This window comes from Colias philodice, chromosome 9 (genome assembly GCF_061535455.1).
Source record: "Colias philodice isolate Cphi_HAF_F1 chromosome 9, ilColPhil1 Martin Lab GWU primary, whole genome shotgun sequence".
NCBI lineage: Eukaryota > Metazoa > Arthropoda > Insecta > Lepidoptera > Pieridae > Colias > Colias philodice.
Window position 1 is genome coordinate 1,383,966 of NC_143094.1, and position 22,759 is coordinate 1,406,724.

Below are 22,759 nucleotides of genomic sequence, written 5' to 3' on the forward strand. Positions count from 1 at the left end.
ACCCATAAACTTGACTAAAAATATTGTCTCCTATATATAACTTATCCTTTATATTTATTGTATACTAGCGACCCGCCCCGGCTTCGCACGGGTGCAATGCTGATACTAAATACACTACAGAAAAATTGTGAACGTTGTATAGGTATAAAAATATAGCGGCCCGCTCCGGCCTCCGGCATCCATCGCACGGGTATAAAATACATAGCCGGGCGGCCGCAAACGCTACGTCCTGCAATTTTTAAATCTGTAATATCTTCGAAAATATTCACTTAAATCATACGGTGTAAAGGGCCATATAGATCTATATTAAATGAACAATGTATCCATGGTATTTAATTGGTTAAGGATTAATGCTGTATTGGTTAAAATCGCTTCGAAAATTAGCTATTATTTGTCGTAAAAAGTAAATGACAAAAAAAAGTTATTGTGGGTTATCCATAAGAGATAGACATATACCATCGCGGACTTTTCTGTAGACCTTTTCAATGTGTATAATACTTAGTACATTATTTTGATAAAACTCGTAGGGTTCAGCCTGCGTTTGCAATGTAAGCGGAATAAATGTAATTTTTTACGACATCACATTAGAAACCTCTATTAAAAAAAACCGCATCAAAATCCGTTGCGTAGTTTCAAAGATTTAAGCGTACAAAGGGACATAGGGACATAGGGACATAGGGACAGGGAAAGCGACTTTGTTTTATACTATGCAGTGATCTATTTATTACTAGCGGTCCGCCCCGGCTTCGCCCGTGGTACATATTTACGTTTTCTCTACATAAAAACCATCCTCGTACTTCAAGGAATATAATAGAAAAGAATTATCGAAATCGGTTCAGCCGTTCACACGTGATGCCATGACAACGCGAAACGGGTGCAGACCCGCCGCCTTTTTATAGCTCCCGCCGCGAAGCGCGTCGAACGCGGCAACTGATACACAAAAATAATCCTTATGGCATGATTCTGTATTCACGCGCGATGACTAATAGCGTATTTCATGTATAACTTTGGTGTTTCTACACCGATTTACATGATTCTTTTACTATAACCTGCCCAGGAGTATGAAGAATAATTGTGCCAAATTTGGTTAAAATCCGTCGGGTAGTTTTTGTTTCTATAACGAATATACAGACAGACAGACAGACAGACAGACAGACAGACAAAAATTTTACTGATTGCATTTTTGGCATCAGTAGCGATCCCTTATCACCCCTTCATAGTTTTTTTTTTAATATATTTCATGTACAGAATTGGCCTCTCTACAGATTTATTATAAGTATAGATTATTTATCTTATTTCATACTCCTTCATCTTAGAGGCGCAAACTAGTCATGTGGGTATCTGGCAGAATTACCAGCGTTGTGGAGTTTGCCTCTGCAACATTATGCTGAGCCAGGGCCTTTTTGCAGCTACAATGCAAGTTTGATATAATTAATGTCAGCTGTTATAATTCGATTGTTATCATATATTTTATTTTTGTAATTTTATGTATTTTTTGATGGTGTCTTAGAATGTATAAGCTTATCATTGTGTTGTTTGGTTGCAATAAATCTTTTTGTATTGTATTGTATTATTGTATTATTGAACACTCCTAGTAAGCAAATAAAATGCTTGTGCAGGAGGTTCCGCTCTTCCTTAACACTATTACAGAAACAGAAATAAAACAATATGAATGAATACAATGCAAAAACATAAAAGAAAAGAAAGAATTTAATAAAAAAATATCGGTATCGGTTGATTTATTATCGGCGATACCGATATATCGGCTTGCCGATATATCGGCCGATATATCGGTATCCGTATCGGTATCGTTACATCCCTAGACGGGAATTTGTCACGACTCACGGCCCTGCCTTCTTAGCTGCTGACGACGCCGCGCCGTTGGCACGGGAGCAGAATGTGTTTTTGCTGTGTTAGTGTTTTCTTTAAAATAATTGAATTACATATATTGTTAGATAAGAATTCTGGTCTGTATCGTTCAGAGGTGCGTCATAGGTGTAATTTTTATTTATTTTGTAATTAAATGTTAGTTTTCAAAAGTAATTATTTCGACTTTTTTGGGGCCGCAGGTTGTGGAGTTTGTTATTTATTCGTAATTAATTTTATCAAATACTTAGCATATTTATAACTTTTTAATCATTCTAAAACTACTATCTTTCCGCCCGCGGCTTTGCCTGCGTTTTTAAAGAAATCCCGCATAGTTCCCGTTCCCGTGTGATTTCCGGGATAAAACCTATCTATGTATTAATCCAAGTTTCCCACTATATGTGTGCTAAATAAAATTGTAATCGGTCAAGTAGTATTTGCGTGAGAGAGTAAAAACATACATAGGTACATACATATACAAACATCCACCCTCACAAACTTTCGCATTTATAATATTAGTTGGAAGGACAAGTCGGAACTTACTTACATACATAATTGTATATAATTTTGATGCTATATATAAAACTGTTTTGTTAAGACGCAATATAGTAAAACAATTGTAGCGAGATAATTAACTACATATAACAATGTCTGAAGAAAGCAGTCTTCCTGTTATTGAAGATGTTGACGAGAAAATTCAAGAAGAAATCCTCAGTTGCACGCGTAAGTTTTATTTTAAATTGTTTTGAATTTTTTTCTCTGCTTTTGTGTCTGTCTGTCTGGCCTTGTGGTCCAAAGGGATAAACCGTTGTCTATGCGGTTGTTTTCAGTAGTGCTTGCGGTAGTGGCGACAAAAAAAAGGATTATTTTTTTATTAATTGCTTTAGCATTAATATTGCTAAACCAATTAACTATATTGGCACATAATTTTTATTCATTTAATATGTATAATCTGAAATATTGCCAACTCAATCAACACAATTAAAAGATACAGCCGTTTATGCTGCAAATTTTCGATATTCACAAGGAAATCAAAACTGCAGGATGCTACCCGTGAACAAAGAATCTTAATATCTATACTAATATTATAAAGCTGAAGAGTTTGTTTCTTTGAACGCGCTAATCTCAGGAACTACTGTTCAGATTTGAAAAATTCTTTTGGAGTTAGATAGCTCATATATCGAGGAAGGCTATAGGCTATGTATCATCACGCTAACATCAACAGGAGCGGAAAAATTTGCTAAAGGCATAAATCTAAAGTAAAAAAATATAATAAAAAATAGGTTCGTTCGGAACCCTCGGTGCGCGAGGCCGACTCGAACTTCACCGGTTTTTTATTTAAGAAAAACGCCCGGGCTACGTATTCGTGGGACCGAAGCGCTACTTCTACCCTGACTCGTACAAAACGTTCGGGCCACAGTTCTACAACTTCGCAGTGCGGCCGGATGACGTGTTCCTCTTAGCTTATCCGAGAACTGGTAACACTATAATATACCTCGTATCTGTATCTATATCTATGAAATAATAAATAGCTATTATCCAGGTGGAATTTTATTATAGCACCTCAGGCTCCAGGTCAAGCGAATGTACCCTCAATACAGAATATAGAAACTCAAAAGAGACATTACATTAGGTATTTACATATTTTTGAAAAGAAAGAAAATTATTTTTTTTAGAAGTTCTTTAAATATTTTAAATATTTTATCGACTCCCTATATTTTATACGATCTGACCAAATGTAGATGACAAAATTGTGAAACATTGACGATTTAACGATCTGTCAAACTATGTTGGCCACATCATGAAATGCGACCATTTCACGAAATGATCAATCATTTCATGAAATGAGCAATCTACGATATGGCCACGACATACATATCAGCTCCTAATGTTAAAGAATATTACAGGATCTACGTGGACTCAAGAAATGATATGGCTTCTCAATAATAACTTGAACTATAAAAAAGCGAAATCGGTTGATATCGATACACGCTTCCCGCTTATAGAGTAAGTTGAAATAAAATGAATAATAGCATAAGCCATCCCTGAAACATAAATATGTACCTAGGTACAATGAAATTAAAATCCAAATTAGTAGTTTTGTTTTAGAATTTATTTTATTACTAAATGCAATAACAGTAAGTAAATAAATTTTTGTCACTTCTCAGTTACTGCTTGATGTTAACATCGGAGACACAGAAAAAAAGAATTGATAAAATAGATGATGTGGATAAAAGGAAATTTCTGAAAAGCGTATTGGAACCCGGGGTCAATAAACTGCAGGACGCACCCTCGCCACGTTTCATAAAAAGTCACCTGCCATTATCTCTGCTGCCACCAAATCTTCTCGATACAACGAAGGTAGACATTTCATTTTCTTTTTTTTGTATGGTGTCTTTATAAGCTTCACCTGTATGTTTGTATGGTGACCAACATGTTCGTTAATCGTTAATCGTTTGTAACCGGCTCTTTGAGATACGATTTAACGGACAGATTAAATCAAAGTACACTTATCAAGGATCTGTGACAATCCAATTATTTCATCTCAATTAAGCGTGTTTTTCTAAGTAAACGAATGCTACAAATATATGTAGGCGTCAGGCTCCGAGATTGTTATAAAAAATGGACTCAGATTGTGTAACCACTTGGTGGCGCCGTCATATACATATTATTGTATTTAAAACACGAAGATTGTGTCGCTATGTTGTTTATTTCAAATATGTAGTTTTTGTTTTTCTGCGTAATTTATTTAATTTTGATGATTAAATCCACTTGTTCTAGTAACCTTTAAGTCAACTGTGCTCACTTATCATTTACAGATTAAGATTACTTATTATGATTATAAAATTTTTAGAAAAACAAAATGTCTACGTAAGGTGGGGTAAGACAATCATAGGGGGAAGACTATCACAGTGTATTAACTCGATAAGCACAGCTTCTTTCTCTAGTTTGATACGCTGGTAAAGTAGGAAATACTCAGGAAGTTCTCGGCTCAAAACACAGATGTCGCTACTTAACGTAAAAAATGTGAACATGAGACATTTCTAAGTTGACATTTGAGGAGGCAAAACTCGAGGTCAGCGTGTAGTGATTAGAATAAAATTTTCGAGGGAAAAAGTGGTGAATTTGGAACGTTACATACGTGAATATAATTGCAATAACACTAGCTTTTAAGTAATGATATTGGTCCCACATAAAACCAATTTATTTAAAGAGAAATTGATCAAAACAAATACATGACCTCTAAATCGCGAGGTGGGGTAAGACTATCATTCGACCTGGGGCTAGACTAACATATGGCAGTCTTGCCCCAAGTCAGATGTTGTAAACATTTTTATCTATGGTAGGTACAGGTACTTATTTAGGCCTATGTCCAGCAGTGGACTGACACAGGCTGATGATGATGATGACTTATTTTAACAAATTGGTTTGACGTTTGGATGGTTGCTAATATTGCTCTCTCTGCATATATACAATTAATTTAAAAAAATATCCTCATAAATATATATTACATTAGAAGCAAATAACTTCTAAGTTTTTAATGAATGTTTTTAAAAATTATTTATGTAATTATTCTTTAATTTCTTTGTGTAAGTTTAAGTACTTAATTGATTTTTTTTGAAAAATATATTCAAAGACGTAATAAAACGTTGATTTTATTTCTTTATTATCTAATCTTTTAATGAGGTCAACTTATGTTCTGTCTGATATTTAAAAATTCTGACTTTTTTTGATAATTTTATTACAGGATTTCCCGGGTTCTACACTGAATTTAGTCATATGTTAGTCTTCCCCCAAATAAAGAAAAAAAGGTTCCACACCCCTAATTTTTGTCATATGTTAGTCTTCCCCCAAATAAAGAAAAAACTGAATAAGTGCAAAACTAAACGTTATTCTGTAACACATAAAGTTCAAAATCTAAGTGACAACTGTAATGCTAGGCGTCCATTACAGGCGGATCGGGCCGGGCCGCATCGCAACGGGCCGTCTCTAATGGACGCGCTGTTTGCTCCTGCGTCCACCTGTACGGGGCGCGGCGGATCGCCTAGGCGGATTTTATCTAACAGACGCTCGCCGCTTACATCCGCCTGCCTGCGTCCACTAGACGGGTCGGGGCGGGCCGGGCCGCAGCGCACCGCCGGCAGAAATCCGCCTGCGAAGCGATATCCGCCAATGCGTTGCGGCCCGCCCCGGCCCGATCCGTCGCTAATGGACGATGTTTCATACAAAACATAGGCCGGCGTATTTTTGCGTTGCGATGCGGCCCGGCCCGATCCGCCTAGTGGACGCCAGCCATTATGTAACGGTTTTTTGACAGAAGTTAAGAAAGTATGTTATAAATCAAAGAATAAAAACAGTGTTAGTCTTACCCCGTTTAGTGGGGCAAGACTAGCAGTTCAAATAGTCTATAGATTTCATTTAATAAATCGGATTCCAGTATACTTGCGTGAAAATTAAAAGATTTGTATAAAAGTGTAAAGAAATCTTAATTTAGTGTTATTTTTCATTTAACAGTAAGATGTGAAATTTCAGTGTATGAAGCGATCTTTCATTTCTAACAACAAACTATGTTAGTCTTACCCCACCTTACCTTAACTATACAGGGTGTCCCACTATTGGTATACTAAGCGCGAAGGAACTTGTAGTTTTGCATACACTGATCACGTAAAAAATACTTTTAAAAAAAATTACGTCCAAAATTTTTTGCAAAATTTTTTCTGAAAATCCATGTTTTCTTCTCTAGCTTCGCGTAGCCGGCATATACCGCTTCTCTAATATGAGCATTTTATCTATGAAAACATAATCTTAAACGATAGCTCACGTGCTGGTGGCAAAGTTGGGCGGCTCGCTTGTTATGGGTGTACACATAGAGTTTTAAGAATTCATCTATTTGAAAAAAAAATGCGTCTGGAATTTTTTAATTATTTTTTACGTACTCAGCGTATGCAAAACTATAACCTCCTTTGAGCTTAGTATACCAACAGTGGGACACCCTGTATAGTATATTTTAAAGTTTAAACATACGATGACTGTTGCGAGTTGCGACGGCTAGCATAGAATGCATTCTTATTAATTATATTTTTTAATTGCAGGTGGTATATATAATTAGAGACCCAAGAGATGCAATAGTATCATACTACAATTTATTAAAACTTCGGTATTTAAAACCTGGCGTTGAATTTAGCGTGTTTTGGAGCTTACTCCGCCGTGGCCTTGGTATGTAGTTATTACAATTTAAATCACAGATTGTGATTTTAATAATAGGTATAGACTATAGACTATTACTAAAATCGAGTCAATGAGGATTATTACATACGTTTATAGTGAAGCGTCTTTACTAGGTAGCTAGGTAGGTATGTTACAATGTCGGGGCTACAGATTATAATCCTTCAACGTGCCTTCAACAAATTATGTAGATGGATTACCTATAACTTACTGTTTGTCATTTATTATTTTACAGTCAACTATTATCTATCGATGTGAATCTGCAGTAATTCGAATGACTGACTTTTAAAAAGTAAATTGTCGGCATAATACATAGGAAACGGCGACGTTTTCGTATTAGTAGTGTTATGATAATATTATTGTGATTCGTATCATATTATCTGCTTTCAATTTGGGAAGCAAACATTACGGATCATATTCGACAAATTACAATTTCGCGTAACATTGTTATTTATCACTTTTTACAAACATACGATAATAGCGTGATAATAGTAGTTCCTACTTTACTACTTATACTTTAAAAATATGACAGATGTAATTGGGAACTATAAATTGAAAAAAAGTCATATTTTTCCTTTTCATAAATAGCATTCTTCCAGTTCCATGGTCACCAATATTCGCACATTTAAAGGAAGCTTGGGATAAACGACACCATCCAAACATGCTGTTCATATTTTACGAAGATTTATCTAAAGTTTGTATATCGTCATTTATTTAAGAGACGCTTCCAATTTAGTAGGTAAATTATTAATGTAGAAAATACTTTCAGGACCTTGCTGGTGGCTTAAAACGTATGGCGAAATTCTACGGCAAGTCATATTCTGAGGAGCAAATCGAGGAACTTTGCGAGCATTTGAAATTTGAGAATTTCAAAAAGAACGACGCCGTGAACCAAACTAAAGTACTACAAGACTTGGGTGTCATAGATGGGGAGACCACCTTTATTAGAAAAGGTATGTAATTTTTTCCTGATAGAATTTCATCCACAAGGTCGATGAAGAAAACGCAACTACAGAGAACGACCAAAGGAAAATCGTAAGACCGATAAACGTCACGGTCGCTCTCAGATGCACGTCCCTATTGAAATGTGTACAATTCTAAAAATATTTATTGAAGTGAAACTTCTATAGGCGCATTGAGAGTAAAATTTAAAGGTCGCGTCATGGCAATACGGGCACGTCATGGAGTTAAGCCTTAGGCGACGATTTTGGTATCTTTGGGCGTATTCAGAAAGAAAGCTTGAAACTTATAAGCGCTTATCGGCGCTTGTCATGTTCATATATTTTCCTGTCATTTTCCTGTCAACTGACAGGAAAATATATGAACATGACAAGCGCCGATAAGCGCTTATAAGTTTCAAGCTTTCTTTCTGAATACGCCCTTTGAATCCTGCCAAAGAAGTTGCACTTCTGACACGTGTGTTTTTTATCTGCTATATTAATTATTTAATGTACCTGTATGTTGAGGACTAATTGTGTATTAATTATATCAGGTAAGGTGGGAGGCTGGCGCGATTACTTCCAAGGGGAGATGGAAACAGAAGTCGAAAACTGGATGAAGGAAAACTTGGCGGATACAGATTTCAAGTTCCCTACATTCAACCCGAAAACATAAGTTACGAAAATATAAAAAAATATGTTTGAATCGCTGTTTTATTTTCATTCTTTTTGAAAATAAAGGTTTATGTCGATAAAATATTTTCCTTTAAATAACCTTAATATTCAATCTATACCTACCTGTTTTTAACAAAATCAAAATTTAATAGAATCGAATAGGAAAGTCAAAACTGTACAATATTTTTTTAAATAATACTTGGAGCGTGATTTACTGTCGATATCGAAGACAAATCTGTTGGTTGTAAAGGTTTAACCTTTTTTATAAAACACACATAACTATAAATAGGTACTTTAATTGACATTAATTTATAAATGCTAATTTTTAAATCAATCGAAGATCTTTCGGAGATTCTAAGCATAAGGTAAACATCAAGGGAATTATTTCTGTTTTTTGTCAGCAAATCCGTCAGTTCCCACGAGGGACATCTCAGGTCAAAGTCAGCGAGTTTCTCCCTAATCCATCTGTCAGCTTGTTCCATCATCTCATCGTCGACTACGTCCAAGCGCGGGTGGGACTAGCGCCCCTACGGTATATACCATCCGTACCTTAGAGTATATATACTATCTATAGAGTGCGAATAACCAAGTGGGAACAGTAGGCACAGGTGGGAACAACACGAGGTTCCCGCCGCGAGCGCTCGTAGTCGTGGTTGAGTGCTGTCGAAGTGCGTTGCTCTGGATTTTTTTTTCATATTTACGAATAAACATGGTGAAAAACGCAGTTCTATCTTGCAAAAACGATACTAGAAAATACACAAAATTGAAATCCAGTATCACATTTCATCAGTTAGTCGATTGTTATACTTATTTTTATGAAAATAAATTTAGCATCGCGGACACGCGCAGGCTCGCTCTCGCGCCTCACTGCCGCCACGTGATCGTAGTGATGTGACCTGACCAACGCTGTACTCGATATAAAGTTTACTAGATGAACTATATTTTAACAAATTATTTATTTATCTTTAAAATTAAAACTCTTTTATAAATGTATTATAAATAAATTTGTGGTGTGTTTTGTATGATACACTTTCTAATATTATGAATGCGAATTAATGTATTACTAACTAGCAGTTCGCCCCGGCTTCGCCCGTGGTACATATTTACGTTTTCTCTACATAAGAACCATCATCGTACTTCAAGGAATATAATAAAAAAATAATTAATGAAATCGGTTCAGCCGTTGTCAAGTTATGCGCTTACCAACACATTTTGGGATTCATTTTTATATTATAAATTATAGTGTAAATGTAAAGTATGTAATGTTACGATATACTTTCTGAACCGCTAAATTGATTTTGAATATTTTGATAGTAGAATGGATAAAATTAAATTTGATTTATTATTAAAGAAATAGCACTAAGCCCGATCTTTTATTTTATTAGATTTATTATTTAAAAAGTACTCACGTTTTTCTGATATTCCAATTAAACATTTTAAAGTACTTATAATTAATACAAGAAATATTCAAATGGAATAAACAAACTTTATTCAGTTGGTCAACAAATTTAAAATTAGTTACATATTTATACTTTATTCATATATTTTTCCTTTAATAACATATTGAACATAAAATTTACTTATGATACATATTTATTTACATAACTCATCAATAGTTCAACACGCAATTGATATCTATCCATCCCTATTTGTCACACACACATCTATATAGTATCTATAGCTCATCTGCCTTTTTTTTTTTTTTTTTTTTTTAAGTGGGGAAATCTTGCATAGATACCCACGGCCTCCGGGGAAGGGGCCGTGGGTTATGTCGGATTCCTACCGACCAAAACCCCACTGTGTTCCGTCAAGCCGCATCAACGACGGGGCCACGGGTATGGTAGAATTCTTCCGTGACTATCTGCCTACGATGCGCACTAAGCGATTTGTGCAATACACGCGCTCTATACTATTGTAATATAATATACTCTGATCCGTACAAACCTGTTTTTAGGGCTCCAAACACCAAAAGGAAATAGGCTTATAGGATCACTTTGTTGTCAGTCTGTCTGTCAAGCCCATAGAAATCTAAATAACAAGACACATAGAAGTGCTAAAATGTCATAATTCGTATGAAAACCGCTGTCGCCAAAATCAACACATTCAAACCGAAAGCTAAACAGTACACACAAGTAAACTATGCCTTTTATTGGACAGCTTGATTTTAGTGAAAACTAACTTATCTATTAAATTAAGCTTTTGAATATGTATCCTAACGCACGAATTTACGGTTTATTTTAGAATAACATCCCTACGTATATGAGACTTTTTGCTCCAATACGAACAAACGTGATAATAAGAATGGTCGACTGTGTCATTCATTGTTATTTCGATTACTATGGTGACGCCGTAATACTTGTAAATATTCTATAATTTTAAGGAAAAACGGCATTATTTCTAAAAAAAAATATTTTCCGATGAAATATTATTCCTTTATAAGTATAATTACAACTTGTGGAAGAATTTCCGCAATGGGAATTGCTGAAACACACCATGTAGGGTCAACTCATCTAATTCTGTGACAAAACAGAATATGAAAAAAAAAACAGGTTAAACTTTATAAATTTTATTTTTATTTTTAATAGGAACATTAATCAATCTTCTATTTATCAAATGGAGCAAGTGTAATCTTAACACATATGAATTAACTCAGCGTAAAATGAGCTTAATCAAACCGCGATGACTTGTCTAATTCTGTGACAATCACCATAATTCGGTGATAGTACTTCTCTAATTCTGTTATAACCGAATTAAGTGAGTATTTATTATTTTTTAACACAAAAGTAAAAAAAATACAATTAATAAAAAATAAAAACATATTGAAAGTAATAATTATGTATTTATTTATCAATGAGAAATTATCAAAAGAGGGGAACCATAAAAAATTAATATTGGACTTTATAATTGTTTGTGTGAACAGTGTACAGACTCATTTTTGACTGCAGAATATGTATTTTGAATTGCGGATGTCAGCGTTGTTTCATTATATTTTCTATTTTTATTATTGTCTTCCTCCATGTTGTCTAAAATAAAAAGAATAACTCACTTAATTATGTGATAAAATAAATAACGGACTTTTTTAAAATGCTTGAAAGCGATCCTACTTTTAAACCTGAGTAAAAATAAATATTTTCTGATTTAAACGACTAACGTATACGTACTAAAAACAATTATTTATACACGAATTGATTGAATAATAAAAATTTGCTTGGTTAATTCGGTGACACTGTTTTGAGTTGCAATCTTGAAAATCGTTAACTTTTTGAACCCAGGAAATAAGGTATTATGCAAAAACAAATGAAAAATTACTAAAACCTTTATCGGTATCAACAAGGATATGTTTTTAACAATTAATTGTCAAAGTATCATGAACTTACACTCACCTTTTCTATTTAAAATTAATTAAATAATGACAGCACAGTTGCACGCTACCGGTGAAACGTCAAACATGGCGGGCGCAGTGACAAATCCCGTGATTGTTACTATCTCACCCGCATGATTTTAACAAAAAATTGTACACGAAAAGAAGCTTTATTTCCATACCGTAGGGTTAATTTTAATATATTGGATTTTACTCCTATAACGCTGTAAAAGAGTCCAAACGTTGTATCTCCGAATTAAGTGAGTCACATAATTAGGTGAGTTTACCCTATACACTCATACGTCTCCAGAGCAACTGAACAGTGACGATTGCACTGGTGTTGTGCAAATCACCTGAGTGGCGACAAGGTCACGCACGCTTACGACTTCTAGTGTCTTGTTATTTAGATTTCTATGGTCAAGCCTCTTTTTTATTGAATATTCTACTACAATAACTTATATTATGATTAGATTAGAACGCCAGTCTTCAATATTTACTAAGTTCTTCATTATTAAGAGTAGTTTTTAACCGATTTCAAAAAAGGAGGATTCCAATTCAATTCCGCCAAACAAATGTTTTTTTTTTATGTACACGATTACGCTGAGGTTTCTGAACTGATTTACGTGATTCTTTTTTGTTTGATGCGGAATGGTTTCGAATTGGTCCCATAAAAATTTTATTCGGGTAGGCCCAGTAGTTTTTATTTTATGAGCATTTTTGTCTGATCTCAATGACTTAATTGAAAATCTAGCATGTAACTTTGATTCACTTCCCGGTTACCGATTGTGCTGAAATTTTGTAAACGTATGTAAATTGGATAGCGATGAAATTATCATGACATAGAGCTGATTTGATGATGGAATCGGAAGGTGGCCATAGGAACTCAGTAATTAATTGATTCAACTTTATCGTGTTTGGGCTCATTTGAATCGTGATGAAAAAAATACACTAAAAAGTATTAAAAATAAAAATAACAGACAAATCGATAATATTAATCAATTTGTTGTGCTATTTACTAAATAGGTTTGAAGTCGGTGCGAAGCCACGCCAAGCACTAAGCACCCTATTAAACCCGTGTAAACCGGGCATTATGAAATCAAAACTACTACCACATAAGTTTTACATTGGCTTGTAAAAAGTAAATTCTACTTTTTTGTTTGTTTTTTAGGGCCGCTGGCTGTTTATTATTCGTTAATTTATTCGTAATTTATTTTATCAAAACTTAGCATATTAATGACTTTTATCAGAAAAATAATTAAAATATTGAGGTACAACAAGCACCTTATTTACATACATATATAAATTTTGATGGTATATATAACTGTTTTGTTACGTTGTAATACAGTAAAACAATTGTAGCGAAAGAATTAACTACATAATAATGTCTACAGAAAGCAATCTTCCTGTTATTGAAGATGTTGACCAGAAAATTCTCGAAGAAATCTTCAGTTACTCACGTATGTTTTATTTTCATTTGTTTTTTTTTTCCAATTTCTAAGTTGCTTTATAAAATTGGCTACCCCGTAGATCAATGATGTCTCTGTTCTTGTGTCTGGTGGACCGCCGACCGATATCGATGCGGTAGTTCTCAATCGAAAGTCCCTAGACTTTGTTGATGTGTTTATTTAAGCGTATTAATAATTTTTAGAACAAAAGTCAGGCTACGTATTCGTGGGACCGAAGCGCTACTTCTACCCTGACTCGTACAAAACGTTCGGGCCACAGTTCTACAACTTCGCAGTGCGACCGGATGACGTGTTCCTTTTAGCTCATCCAAGAACTGGTAACACATATATCTGTAAATCTTTTAAGCATAGCTTCTATCGCGGGCCTTGAGCGCGGGGACCGAATCTAGAAATTCCGTAACGAAAAAACCTCACGCTCCCCACTTCGACGGGCACGGAGGTGTGGCTTGAAGGCATAGCATGCAATAGCTTTACCGCGGCCACGGCAGTCCCCGAGTGCCCTACGTATTTTTGTATCTGTATCTATATCTATGCAAAATAAACCTATTACACAGGTGGACTCTATTACATGGAGCAATTAATACACTTGGAACGACTCCATAGGTACATATCATAGACTATATTAGGTATATATTATAGTTACTAGAGGAAGATATACTCCTTATTTCCAATATGAAATGTCCATAAGTGTGTAAGTGTGTCGGAGTTATGTATGTTTATTACTCTTTCACGGGAAATCCACTGATGTGATTTTGATGTTACCTACTTGGCAGTCCTATAACTTGTGTAGCACAATACCACAGAAGCTATAGAAGTACTTGTTATTGATCGCGGATCCGTTCTCAGGTGAAATCGCCGGGTACAGCTATAATGTTATATCTCTAATGTTAAAAATATTACAGGCTCCACGTGGACACAAGAGATGCTATGGCTTCTCAACAATAACTTAGACTATAAAAGAGCTAAATCAGAGGACATCGTTTCACGCTTCCCGCTAATAGAGTAAGTTGAAATAAAAAAAAAGACGGGTTGCACTCCGGGAGTGCCGGCAGATGTGAAAACTTGATTATTAACGTTCCGCATGTTTGATATTTTGGAATGGTATCCGTCTTACGCATGGAATATAAGGGCTAAAAAAAAATCCGTCTTACGCTTTTTCGATCAGGTGTCCTGACGCGAGTTTAAGATTTTATACCCAACGCCGCTAAAGAAGTTTTCACTTCAATAAAAACAGAAACAACCCTTAAATCATAAATACAATGTAAATAAAATACACATTTAATGAGTTTAAAGAATACATTTTATTTTTAAATGCAACAACAGATAAATAATTATTTGTTTCTTCTCAGTTACTGCTTGATCTTAACACAGGAGTCAGAGAAAGATATACTTGATAAAATAGATGATGTGGATAAAAGGGAATTTCTGAAAAGAGTATTGGAGCCCGGGGTCAATAAACTGCAGGACGCACCCTCGCCACGTTTCATAAAAAGTCATCTTCCATTATCTCTGCTGCCACCAAATCTCCTTGATACAACGAAGGTAGACATTTCATTTTCTTTTATTTGTATGTACTACATAATTCGCTAAATTTAAGCTACAAGCGCGTCAATAGTCGTCAATAGCGCGTCAATTCACACAGCTTCACCTGTATGTTTGTATGGTAGGTAACTGACATGTTCATTGTTCGTATGTAACCGTCTCTTTAAGATTCGATTTAACTGAGATTTAGTTGAAACTTTGTACAATTATCAAGCATCTTAGAGAGAGATTTTATTATCCCAGAGATAATGCGTGTATTTTTTTATGTTAAATCTTAATATAACTTTATCTTAAATCACGCAAATTGTATGGCTTTGCTGTTCTTCGTTATTTATTTAATTTTGATGTTAAAATCCACGTGTTTTAGTAACAATTTAGTGGATAAAAATCACTTTTGCTCACTTATCATTTACAGATATATTTATATATGTATATCAAATATTATTATGGAAATAAAAATATGAGAAAAACAAAACATTCATCATAAACTTAAAACTATATAGTTAAACCAGTTATTCCTTTATTAGTATAATTACAATTTATGGAAGAATTTCCGCACTGGGAAATGCTTCAACACACCATGTTTATTCCCGCACGTGTCAGGAACAACTGAACAGCGACGAACGCACTGGTGGTATGGTAACCACCTGAGCGGCGACAATGTCACTCGCGCTTACGACTTCTAGTGCCTTGTTATTTAGATTTCTATGATATAAACATACATCGGCTATTCAACTAGCGTATAGAATGAGTAGCGCATCGCATTCTTAGTATATTTTAATTATGTTTATTAATTGCAGGTGGTATATATAATAAGGGACCCTAGAGATGTAATAGTATCATACTACAATATATTAAAACTTCGGTATTTAAAGCCTGGCGTTGAATTTAGCGTGTTCTGGAGCTTATTCCGCCGTGGCCTTGGTATGAAGTTATTTTATCGGTCATATTATCATTTAAAAATTTTCTTTTAAAGTTTAAAGTATGGTAGATGTTATCGGAATCCATAAAGTGAATGGAGATACTGATAATATATTTTCTTTGCATATATGACATACTTCCAGTTCCGTGGTCACCAATATTCGCACATTTGAAGGAAGCCTGGGAGAAACGACACCATCCAAATATGCTGTTCATATTTTACGAAGATTTGTCTAAAGTTTGTATATTTTATTTTATTCAAAGATTTTTCCAATTCATTAAGCAAGTTATTAGTTTACCATAACCTTTCAGGACCTCGCTGGTTGTTTAAAACGTACGGCCAAATTCTACGGCAAGTCATATTCTGAGGAGCAAATCCAGGAACTTTGCGAGCATTTGAAATTTGAGAATTTCAAAAAGAACGACTCCGTGAACAGGCTAAAAGTAATGCAAGAATTGGGTGTCGTAAATCAACAGAACACTTTCATCAGAGAAGGTTAATAATTTTTCTCATCGATTTTTAACCGACAACGCAACTAGGGGCAAGTACTCCCTAATGTACCGGCATGTAATACAATCGAGCTTTATTCGATTGAACACTGAATTGGTACCTACTATTGAAAATTAAGACAGAGCACAATAGTATTGTTGTTCAAATCGATGAACTCGATCGAAACCATTCCAACCTACCATTCGACCTGGAGCGACTCATTATAATATGTAGTTATTGAATTGAAACAAAATCAAGATCTTTAAAATATCGGAGGTAAAGCTCTCAGACCGAAGAGATATCTAATAGCAGATTAACACTGCTCTTAGAGCCACGAAATAATTGATATATGGACAATTCTGGGTCTCGAATCTGTTGTATCGCGGTCTTTTGGATTTGATGTCAAATACAACACAATTTCTTAGTTCTGTTTTTACTTACAAGAAACAAATATAAATTTTTCTTTTTGTATGTAGATGTTAAGGCACTAATTAATCTTTCATGGTATCAGGTAAAGTGGGAGGCTGGCGCGATTACTTCCAAGGGGAGATGGAAACAGAAGTCGAAAACTGGATGAAGGAAAACTTGGCGGATACAGATTTTAAGTTCCCCACATTCAATCCGAAAACATAACTTGTGAAACAAGTTACGGATTTACGTACATTAAACATTACTTATAACATACTTTTTTTAATATCCCTTATAAAAAATAATATTGTACTAGTTCTACTAGATACAGTATGAGATAGCAGCTCTGATTGACTTTTATTAGAAAAAATTTTAATCGTAAATAGAAAGAGTAAGTAGATATTTATTGTGAACGTTGTTGTGGACAATGTAAAATGGTAATGTTATAATTCTCAAATTATTCTTCTTTCAATATGTAGTTACTTACATCTTATAAATGAAATAAGTTTTCGGTAAGGTAAATAAACACACATATAAAAATAACAACTTTATTTGTAATTAATTTATAAATAATAAGATCACTGGAAGATTCTAAGTGCGTCCATGTGGTGTTCGTACATACTCAACATTAATGGAATTCTTTCTATCTTTTGTCGGCAAATCCGGTAGTTCCCAAGAAGGATATCTCAGGTCAGTGTCAGCGAGGTTCTCTCTAATCCATCTGTCAGCTTGTTCGATCATCTCATCGTCGAAGTAGTCTCTCCAACCGCCGACTTTACCTGAAAAAAATATTTAAGCATTTCATTATAACCATCACCCTTGGTGATTTAATGAAATATAACCGATATATCCGATCCTATTCAAGTTTATTTTCTTTTTATTATAGGTATTTACAATTTGCAAATCAAATTTTTAACCCTTTCTTTTATAGGTATCGTTAGAAATAATTATTACGTCGATAAATTACGAATTATGCCTTTTTTTTTTTTTTAAGTGGGGAAATCTTGCATAGATACCCACGGCCTCCGGGGAAAGGGCCGTGGGTTATGTCGGATTCCTACCGACCAAAACCCCACTGTGTTCCGTCAAGCCGCATCAACGACGGGGCCACGGGTATAGGTAGAATTCTTCCGTGACTACGAATTATGCCTAGAATTTACATGTCAATATAAGTATACCTTTGCCGCTGTATGTTATCAAAAATTATGAATACTAATTTTTTATTAACAACTAAATCTTATCTTAGTAAACTATCCGACCTTTTCTTACAAACGGCGCTTCTCCTTCGACCGCAAAGTTTATTTTGCCCATGAGCACATGATTGACACTCGAGTTGTCCTTAAAGTTGCTGAACTTGAGATGGTCTGCCAGTTTCTCTACTTGCTCCTGTGTCATTTCTTTACCTAAGAAGTCGGATACTCGACGAATCACGGATGGCAAGTCCTGAAATTTATTTCATACATATAACAGTGCCCGCAAAAATGAAAACAAAACCCTAAGTATAATAAAAAAAACAGCAATAAGCAAAACGTACAGATATTATTAAGCTATTGCATAGCTTCTATCGCGGGCCTTGAACGCGGGGACCGAATCGAGAAATTCCGTAACGAAAAAACCTCACGCTCCCCACTGAGACGGGCGCGGAGGTGTGGCTTGAAGGCATAGCATGCAATAGCTTTACCGCGGCAGTCCCCGAGTGCCACACGTCTTTTTTTAAAATTCTTTATTAATCTAATCTATTACGGAATTAATCGTTCAAAACATATCTATTTTTGCTTTTCCGTTCCGTTGTATCCAAAATGGTAATTACTTTGGATAATTCTTCATAAAATAAAAATAAAAGATTCGGATGATGTCTCAAGTTCCATGCTTCCTTCACGTGTTCAAACACCGGTGAATAGTGATCTGAAAAATGAACAATAATTGGAATAACGTACTTCCTACCTGCTATTGTGATGTTATATTTAACTCACTTCTTACTTACTCTATAGGTAAGAAGTCACAATTTAGTAATAACGGTTAAAATAACAAATTATGATACTAGTCTCGAAATAAATGATGATTGATGACGATGACGACGACGACGAACTAGCTCAATTCGAATAAACAAAATCTCGGTACATACATATTTTTTAAATTGTTTCATTTAATCCTTTGAAGGTCAATATAAAATTAATCAGATAACACTGTAATGCTACATAATATTCTGTGCAATAATAAAATGCGTAATAATTATCATCAAATGATAAGATCGTATAAAACAGGTGCTTTATGCAATTTTGATAAGAAGCTTATTACGTGTCCAAAATATAATAAAAAATAAACAATGTCAACAACACAATGACCAGTAATAATAATTTGCATTTTGCTTATTTAACATACAAACGTTTTTCAAATAAAACGTTCCTAAAATGAAATTGAAGGCCCATTTTAAAACCACAAAAACCGATAGACAGACAATTATCTTTTAGAATGTAATCTAGGTACCAATGAATTAATGTTGATGTCTTGGAAAGTTTGGAAGGAACAAAAAAGATTAAAGAGGCCCGAAAATTGGTCGTATTTCCATCGTCATAATATTCGAAAATTTTGCATTATTAAAAAAATACTCACGCAATCCCTTAATAAAGTAGTTCCAATATGTCTTAAAGTCCTTCGGCGCGCCCTGTATCACGAACGACCTGCTCAAGTGGTAGAAAGAAACCGCCGCGTCCCTGGGGTCCCTCGCCACGTATATTACCTTCGCCGTATCCAATAGACCTGGGGATTTAGAAATTCAACACTTTTCATCGGATTTTAAACCACCCACCGGAAAAATCAAGTTTTTATATAGCTCATGTGTTATTCTGATACCTATTTAAGTTATACCACTGCCAAGTAGGTACCTATTATCAAATCCGTTCAGCTGTTTTCCCGTGAAAGAGTAACAAACATCCATCCTCATTAATCACCAACTTATGCATTTGTAATATTAGTTAGGATATTATTTAACCCGATCTATATAACCTTTATATAACAAACTCTTGCGTGGTCACGAAAACGTGGTCTTCTTAATGTAAAATGCTCAGGTAAAATCAAAAACAAGAAAAAACTACTTCTTAAATACTACTGACCTGGTGGTAAAAACGACAGAGGCAAGTGGCTCTTTATGAGCCTTGGAGATTTCAAGTTGGCAACCTTCTCAATGGCAGGTTTTGCTGTTTCCGCGACGTGGAACTTCTCTGGGCGTACTTTGCTATCCTCTATCATAGGCTTATGCAATTCTGGGTGGATTAAGATCGAGAACCTGGGAAGGTAATGTTAAGTTAACGATGTGCTCCTATTACTTGGGAAAGTTGAAAATGTTACATTAGGTGTAAGTACCTATAACTGCACTAAATTTAAATTCTGATAAATAATTTCCTGATTACAAGGCATAATATACATAGTATGCACTATGTCCAGTACGTTACAAATTATTTGTTAGGGAATTTATATACCAACTAGCTTCTCCGCGCGGTTTCACCCCCGTGGCTCCACCCCTGTTGGTCGTAGCGTGATGATATATAGCCTATAACCTTCCTCGATAAATGGGCTATCTAACACCGAAAGAATTTTTCTAATCGGACCAATAGTTCCCGAGATTAGCGCGTTCAAACAAACAAACTCTTCAGCTTTATAATATTCAATATAGATACTTACTCGAGGTATGGAAATCTGAACGGCAAGGGTGCTTTTTTGGCGGATTCAAAGTCTAGGTCATTTTTCATTAACCACACTAACTCCTGTGTCCATGTTGTGCCTTTTGGTAAAACAGATTTTTTTAAATAAAATAAGAATAAAGAAATAGGGAGGAAAAGTAGGTATGTATTACTGAAACTATTTACAAAAATTTTCACCAATTGAAAGCTCATATATTTCAAAACAAATCAAATCTGTTTATTTGCTCGTATATGGTCATACAACAATATTTATATCACATATTATACTGCCATTGTAAATGGCGTGCAAAAATTTTTTCTGATTCAACGTAAGCTAATTTGCGATAAACATGTTTTTATTTCTGACATAATTTATTATCTTTATGATGTAATAACAAACCTGATCTAGGGAAGGTAACAACATAGATGTCGTCTGGTTTCACAGGCATATTATAAATATCTTCAGCCTGCTCCTTATATTTTACGGGGAAAAAATATTTCTTGGGACCAACTTGCACGAACCCCGTCAACTCTCCTGCGTAATTAAATTATTATTTAAATGACTAACTCAGATTATTTTAGGTACCAATAGACATTAGACACTATATAAGAAATTATTCGAAAATAAAATCTTCATAATATATTGATCAATTATCGTAGAAACACACACACACACATTTTTTAAATTTTCCATCTTCCTGTAAGATCAGATTATATGAGTATTCATTTAAAATAAACGTTAACAAAATATATCAATTAAAAACCATAGCAAGCTGTTGCGAATTTTTTCATGATTAAAATTTTATGACCGTAAAGGACAATATGAAATAATAAAAAAAGCTCATGAATCTACCTGTAAAATGCACCATAAGTTCCTTAGCAAGATTCTCCTCCACATCTTTAATTTCAAACGGGAACGGAATCCGCGACATGGTCAATTACTTTCTAAGCTCTTATCAATTTCGCCTCTTAATATAAGCGTGCTATCAGCCCGGCATAAATAACTGCTGTAATCTCGCAAACAAAGGGGCAATATCCCCAAAATATTTGTGCAATTATTAAATTATTGTTATCTTCGCAATGAGACGTTATAAACTTGAACCTCTTCCGTAAAGACAAAAAACAAATGAAAGATTTATTTCTGATACTAACTATATTGATAACTAGCTTTTCGCCCGCGGCTTCGCCCGCTTTGTCTAAAAGCTAATAAATTATATACTAAAACCTTCCTCGAGAATCACTCTACCTATTAAAAAAAGCCGCATCAAAATCCGTTGCGTAGCTTTAAAGATTTAAGCATACATAGGGATATAGGGACAGAGAAAGCGACTTTGTTTTATACTATGTAGTGATAAAATATACAGAATGTCTTTACATATAGGTAACCCTTCCCCTTTGCTGTATCTATACAAAAACCCCGAATTTTCACACGTTGCGTTCCTACGTTGTCTACGTTTCCATATGTTCATAACAATAAGAAAACAAATTTTTCGAGTTTCGACTTATTAGACAAGGAGGAGTTTCTATAAAATCAGTCTCTCAAACGAAAATACCTGTGGAAAATACAAAATGAAAGTTTCAAATTTCCAATACATATTACATAATGATATTGTAATGTTTGTAGAGATTGAAGTAGAACTTCATATACATAATACACTTAGCTACACTACACTACACTAACTTAAAAACGGCTGAATCGATTTAGTTGAAAATTGATAGGGCATTGGTTCAATATATACAGTATACATTTAGGATTACTACCGACGGCGACTTATTTATCCTATGTATTAGTAAATTATTCAAACAAATCTGACTCACTGTCAGATTTTTCAAAAAATGTTTATTTATTTGTAATTGTAATATTATTAATAATAGCTATTTGAAAATTATATCAATATACAACAAAAAACTTTAATAGCGCGACTTAAAAGAGGCTCAACAGAGTATAGCGACATCTATTATCACTGTACGAACCCACGTGGCTCCACTCCTGTTGGTCTTAGCGTTATGATATTATAATATAGCCTATAGCATACGTAGTATATTATTATTAGTCTGTGCTATAGCCGTTCGATAAATGGGCTATCTAACACCGAAATAAATTTTCAAATAGGACCAGAAGTTAGTTAATACATACACACACATATTAAGAAAAACACTATTTTTAACATTCATGATATTTTTGA

General features: G+C 34.5%; 3 protein-coding genes and 1 long non-coding RNA gene across 4 annotated transcripts in view; 3 read left to right on the top strand and 1 right to left on the bottom strand.

Moving 5' to 3' along the window:
- Window positions 1-600: 600 nt before the first annotated feature.
- The window catches only part of LOC149485590 (uncharacterized), a 73,187-nt gene continuing 51,028 nt past the window's right edge, over window positions 601-22,759 (top strand). Inside the window, exon 1 of the long non-coding RNA XR_016316042.1 lies at window positions 601-712. This is a non-coding gene — a long non-coding RNA (uncharacterized LOC149485590). The remainder of the gene's footprint in view (window positions 713-22,759) is intronic.
- Window positions 1,883-8,736, top strand: LOC149485591 (sulfotransferase 1E1-like). Its single transcript, XM_089698847.1, has 8 exons — window positions 1,883-2,589; window positions 3,210-3,344; window positions 3,774-3,873; window positions 4,035-4,227; window positions 6,960-7,083; window positions 7,692-7,786; window positions 7,862-8,045; window positions 8,585-8,736. Exons 1-8 carry the CDS (start codon window positions 2,514-2,516, stop codon window positions 8,704-8,706), a joined length of 1,029 nt encoding a protein of 342 aa, XP_089554973.1. The 5' UTR covers window positions 1,883-2,513; the 3' UTR covers window positions 8,707-8,736.
- LOC149485592 (sulfotransferase 1E1-like) lies at window positions 13,417-17,165 on the top strand. Its single transcript, XM_089698846.1, has 8 exons — window positions 13,417-13,523; window positions 13,715-13,849; window positions 14,435-14,534; window positions 14,882-15,074; window positions 15,875-15,998; window positions 16,139-16,233; window positions 16,308-16,491; window positions 16,997-17,165. The coding sequence occupies exons 1-8, from the start codon at window positions 13,448-13,450 to the stop codon at window positions 17,116-17,118; spliced, it is 1,029 nt and encodes a 342-aa protein (XP_089554972.1). The 5' UTR covers window positions 13,417-13,447; the 3' UTR covers window positions 17,119-17,165.
- LOC149485593 (sulfotransferase 1C4-like) lies at window positions 17,428-21,505 on the bottom strand. Its single transcript, XM_089698699.1, has 8 exons — window positions 21,427-21,505; window positions 20,974-21,108; window positions 20,575-20,674; window positions 20,007-20,179; window positions 19,507-19,653; window positions 18,704-18,798; window positions 18,153-18,336; window positions 17,428-17,672 (listed from the first exon to the last, which is right to left on the bottom strand). Exons 1-8 carry the CDS (start codon window positions 21,503-21,505, stop codon window positions 17,485-17,487), a joined length of 1,101 nt encoding a protein of 366 aa, XP_089554825.1. The 3' UTR covers window positions 17,428-17,484.

Coding starts and splice junctions, on each gene's coding strand:
- LOC149485591 (XM_089698847.1), top strand. CDS start 2,514: ATGTCTGAAGAAAGCAGTCTTCCTGTTATTGAAGATGTTGACGAGAAA. Junction 2,590..3,209: donor AGAAATCCTCAGTTGCACGC/GTAAGTTTTATT, acceptor TTTTTATTTAAG/AAAAACGCCCGGGCTACGTA. Junction 4,228..6,959: donor ATCTTCTCGATACAACGAAG/GTAGACATTTCA, acceptor TTTTAATTGCAG/GTGGTATATATAATTAGAGA.
- LOC149485592 (XM_089698846.1), top strand. CDS start 13,448: ATGTCTACAGAAAGCAATCTTCCTGTTATTGAAGATGTTGACCAGAAA. Junction 15,075..15,874: donor ATCTCCTTGATACAACGAAG/GTAGACATTTCA, acceptor TATTAATTGCAG/GTGGTATATATAATAAGGGA. Junction 15,999..16,138: donor CTTATTCCGCCGTGGCCTTG/GTATGAAGTTAT, acceptor ACATACTTCCAG/TTCCGTGGTCACCAATATTC.
- LOC149485593 (XM_089698699.1), bottom strand. CDS start 21,505: ATGTCGCGGATTCCGTTCCCGTTTGAAATTAAAGATGTGGAGGAGAAT. Junction 20,180..20,574: donor TTCAGATTTCCATACCTCGA/GTAAGTATCTAT, acceptor TTACCTTCCCAG/GTTCTCGATCTTAATCCACC. Junction 18,337..18,703: donor TTTATGAAGAATTATCCAAA/GTAATTACCATT, acceptor AATAAATTTCAG/GACTTGCCATCCGTGATTCG.